A 4187-nucleotide genomic window follows, 5' to 3' on the forward strand; every position below is an offset into this window, starting at 1 on the left:
AGCAACTTTTTGTATAAATATAGGATGAATACAAGGTAGATCGAAAAATTAGGAGAAATAGGAATTAATTCATCACGGATCTCGTTGAATAGCCAGTGACAATGAGATTTCAAGAAAGAACAAAAAATAAAAATGAAAATATTAAAATAAAAAACGATCAAAAGGGGGAGGAACCTTATCGGCGAACTCGAGCTCATCCGACATCGATGCGTGGAGCTGCTCAGCAACACGAATTTGGAAGATTTTAGAAACATCAAAAGAATGAGCCTTGGGCAAAAGAATAAGGCAACTGTTTCCGTTTTGTGATTATTGCATTTCCATGAAATAGCTGAAAGATGAAGCCCATTTTTCCAGTCCAATTGAGATTTAACTCTAAGGTCGCCATTAAAGAAAAGCCCATTTAAATATCACTAAAATGAGATGGCATGTCTACAACAGAAAGCTTCCATTTTGTACACACGATAGGACATGTTACTTTAATTGCCATGCCCACTTCCTAAAGCTCTCGTTTCGGTTTCATTAGAAGGCTGATCCGTTTGCAGCACCGTTACTGGTGGTTGATCCGGCCACTGTGCCTCTTGAGAACTAAGTGGCCCGCCACCTTCTCCGGACACTTGAAATCTTGTAAATAACAGAGGTTCCACACATCGTGCTACCAAACCCGACAAATGCAGAGAGAAGAATGGAGAGAACAGCCGGTACGTGGAGCTGTAGATCACAAGAGGATATACTTTCAATTATGTAAGGTTCTACATCCGAATAATGCTAGCTATAATAAACGACGACTAAATTCTTGCTGTTCAAACCATGGCATTATCAAGGAAGAGTATTCCTCTTACCAATGAGTAGAAAAGATGAGCCGAAAGAACCACCAGTCCGAATTGAACGGTAGCATAAATCCAGACGTGTTTTCTCCTCACTGGAAAAAGAAATGAGGTCAGTAAGACATATAATGAAATTCCCAGGAACGAGCCTGTCAAAAGAAAGTTACCCATTGTTGTTGATGTCATGGATGCAAGGAGACCCAATATACAGGAGAAAGGAAGAGAGATGGCAATTGCACCGGACTTCATTTTCGAAACCTGGGCATATAATGACTTTAGGAACAGCTAAAAAGCTCGAAAGGAACGAAGGATTTCCGTATTAACTAAACATACCAGCAGCTGCTCGAGAAAACAAAAGTAAGCAAGCATGCTAACAATGACTAGGATGGGAACATCCTGCCAGACCCTGAGAAATGCAAGCATAAAATACATAATGTCCATTGTTGAGAAGTAATTTAGTATTTTACGTCCGGGAGTTTTAAACGAAGGTAAAACAGATTACACTCATCATTTGTAGCCAACTGCAGAGATGGACACCGTATACTTGCCTGTATCTAGGAGCGTCTAACCCAGTTCCTCTCATGTTATGAACCTGAACATTTTGAACTCGTAAAAGAGTAACAGGTAGGTTTCGGACCTCTTGCTTGCACACGTCACAAGTTTTGTTACCTTTGATGCTAAACCATTTTACAGCACATTCTTGGTGGGCAAGTGCAAGTTCTCCTTTGCAGCCACATTCCATCTTGAGGGTCTCAGCACCTTCTCCTAGTTCGATCAAGCAGATTCGACAAACAGCTTCTTCTTCGGGAATATCTTCACCGCCATCATCGTTTCCATCTGAACAATAAGACTAACATAAGACATAGGATGGTTATCACAAGCATAAAAAATAAATCAATAGCGAAAATTTAGGGTATTTCTTCCTCTCTGAAGTTTACGCTATTTGAACTGAATCGGCCCATTTAACTGATGCCTTCTAATATGTCAACTTACTGATCTTAAAATTATGGCCCTTCTCACTTTGTTTAATTCTATCTAACTTCTAAGTGCAAATAAAGACGATCTGCAGATTAAAATTACCAGTATCACTTTTGGTAATTATGTTTGATGTTGTTACAACCAATGTTTTCAAAACCGGACCGAACATTGAACCGGTAAAGGTACTGGTTCACTGGTTCAACCGGATTCAACCGCAGTTGAACCGGATTTTATATAAAATAATATATTTTTTTAATTTTACATAATATTCAAAGCAATATTAATATATATGTAACACTTTTTTTAAGTTTACAATATTAAAAGGTATAAAATTATCACAAGTCATAACATGTATAACTGAAAAACCATAAAATCAAGTGAAACAAAATAATTCAAATCAACTACAACATAATATTTAAGGTAAAACATATTAAATAATAAATATAATTATAATCAAAAAAATAAAATTAGGGCTTAAAAAAATTATAACAAATGATGTCATTTGGTTTAATTGTTTTAAAAAAAACAATCTCACATGGCTAAGAAACATAGAAGAGTATCCCAAAAGTTTAAAGAGTAAAAATATGAGAACAAAACAATCTCACATGGCTAAGAAACATAGAAGAGCATCCCAACTTACTTCTATAAATAATATAGGTAATTTGACATTCAAAATCATGGAGTCTTTTGGTGAGCACAAAGCGAATTATTCTTTCGCTTCAATTGAGCTCAAATTTTAGGCTTCAATCGAACTTCTAAATTTTTTTTTGAGTACGAGCCTTTTCGATTTCAAGTTTTAATATTATATTTCGAGTTGATAATTTTTAGCTCGTGAGTTTTTGAGTCGAGTTGAGCTTACTTTTAAAGTTTTCGAGTTCGAGTCGAGCTCAGCAATACTCGAATTTGACTCGGCTCGTTGAACAAACGACGTCGTTTGGTTTAATTTTTTTTAAAGAAAAAAAGTGAACCGGCGGTTCAAACCAGTTTTGCCGGTTTTCAGCCGGTTCACCCCGGTTTTCAGCCGATTCTTCCGGTTCTTTACCGGTTCTGTGCTAATCCGGTTTTGGGAGTTAACCGGACAGACCACCGGTTCACGGTTCAACCGGTCGAACCGGTCGGTCCGGTCCGGTTTTAATAACATTGGTTACAACAGTTCCCTCGTCTGCTTGTGGAGTTGTAGGAATTACACGAAATACGGTGCCTAAAGAATCCAACTGTATTATGTTTCCATCTTTGATGAGGACAGGCACTGACTGTGAACGATGGATGGGTGGTCCAGCAGCTCCGCCTTTCTGTAAGAATCTAGTGGGAAATAGTATTACACACTGCAGGGGTAAAGGTCGAAATGCAAGTTCATGCGACAAATAAATTATCGAGGCGATAAGCATAAAATAAAACTGTAATTCTTAGAAGAGATATTGACACCAAAATTTCTCAAAATCACAAGCATAACTCTTAAAAGAAACTCTAAGTTCCCCAGATTATGTTCTGTACAAAGTCAAGGAACTCTTCAAACTAGCAAATGCAGCAAACATTTACAAGCACAGAAAATCCGGGAGCAATAAATTAACTGGGTATCAAAGTATATAAGAATCAGTTATAGATATAAATGCCAATGAATATAACGAGCATGGTGAATTGACAGCTTCGTAAGTGTACAACATAAATAGTTGTTAGGGATCCTGAGTGACACATCAGGAATGTAGTAGCTAATGAATAGATGCTGATGTGTACAAAAATTGCTGCAGAATTTAGTAGGCTAATAACCTGCCCGCCGTGCATGGATTCTGGATTTGAATGTGTGGTTGGAGTACCAGGAAACGATGATGTATTTTCTGACCTTGGTATGGAAAGCTTTGAGAGGGAAAACGTCTTCGGGATGCGAGGCTTTTCTTGTATATCTGCTGACGAGCCTCCCAGTGCTAAGATGACAGCCTTCTCAATCTCCAAATTAGTGTTGCGGTATTTGAAACTCAACTTGGGAAGGAAACTTTTCAAGGATGATTTACTTTTCGGGGATGAGCGCACCAGGGACTCATCAAATCTGGAAAAAGTAGGACTAGGCATGGGTGAAAAGTTTACTCTTTTAGGAGTAGCTTCCAGAGTTAAGGCCATGTCTATTCTCACGAACTCCTCCCTCACGTCCCCTGGACTTGTTGGTGGTATCTCTAAGTGTTGACGAAAACGGGTAAAGAAAACAAAAGAACACGAGAATTTTACGAGGTTCGGCAATGTGCTTACGTCTTCGGTGCCTAGGCGGCGCTAGAAGTTTTATTCAATGATATTTTAGGTCTATGTTACATCTCTATTTATAATAGAAAACCCTGGTATATTTATGAGCCATACCTAACAAATCTCCACCTTGGCGAATATCCTGCCCCTTGG

The 4187-nt window shown here is 38.2% G+C and overlaps 1 protein-coding gene across 1 annotated transcript; it reads right to left on the reverse strand.

Moving 5' to 3' along the window:
• Positions 1-384: 384 nt before the first annotated feature.
• Positions 385-3969, reverse strand: LOC120126079. Its single transcript, XM_039144380.1, has 8 exons — positions 3570-3969; positions 2954-3094; positions 1905-1944; positions 1373-1661; positions 1158-1230; positions 992-1082; positions 840-919; positions 385-708 (listed from the first exon to the last, which is right to left on the reverse strand). Exons 1-8 carry the CDS (start codon positions 3915-3917, stop codon positions 586-588), a joined length of 1185 nt encoding a protein of 394 aa, XP_039000311.1. The 5' UTR covers positions 3918-3969; the 3' UTR covers positions 385-585.
• Positions 3970-4187: the final 218 nt, after the last annotated feature.

Source organism: Hibiscus syriacus, unplaced genomic scaffold, assembly GCF_006381635.1.
Source record: "Hibiscus syriacus cultivar Baekdansim isolate YM2019G1 unplaced genomic scaffold, ASM638163v2 tig00110450_pilon, whole genome shotgun sequence".
Classification (NCBI taxonomy): domain Eukaryota; kingdom Viridiplantae; phylum Streptophyta; class Magnoliopsida; order Malvales; family Malvaceae; genus Hibiscus; species Hibiscus syriacus.

Excerpts from the sequence above, each read along its gene's own strand:
- LOC120126079 (XM_039144380.1), bottom strand. The coding sequence starts at position 3,917 with ATGGCCTTAACTCTGGAAGCTACTCCTAAAAGAGTAAACTTTTCACCC. Across the intron at positions 920-991 it reads CATGACATCAACAACAATGG|TGAGGAGAAAACACGTCTGG; the intron begins GTAACTTTCTTT and ends TTCTTTTTCCAG. Across the intron at positions 709-839 it reads CTCATCTTTTCTACTCATTG|CTCCACGTACCGGCTGTTCT; the intron begins GTAAGAGGAATA and ends TGTGATCTACAG.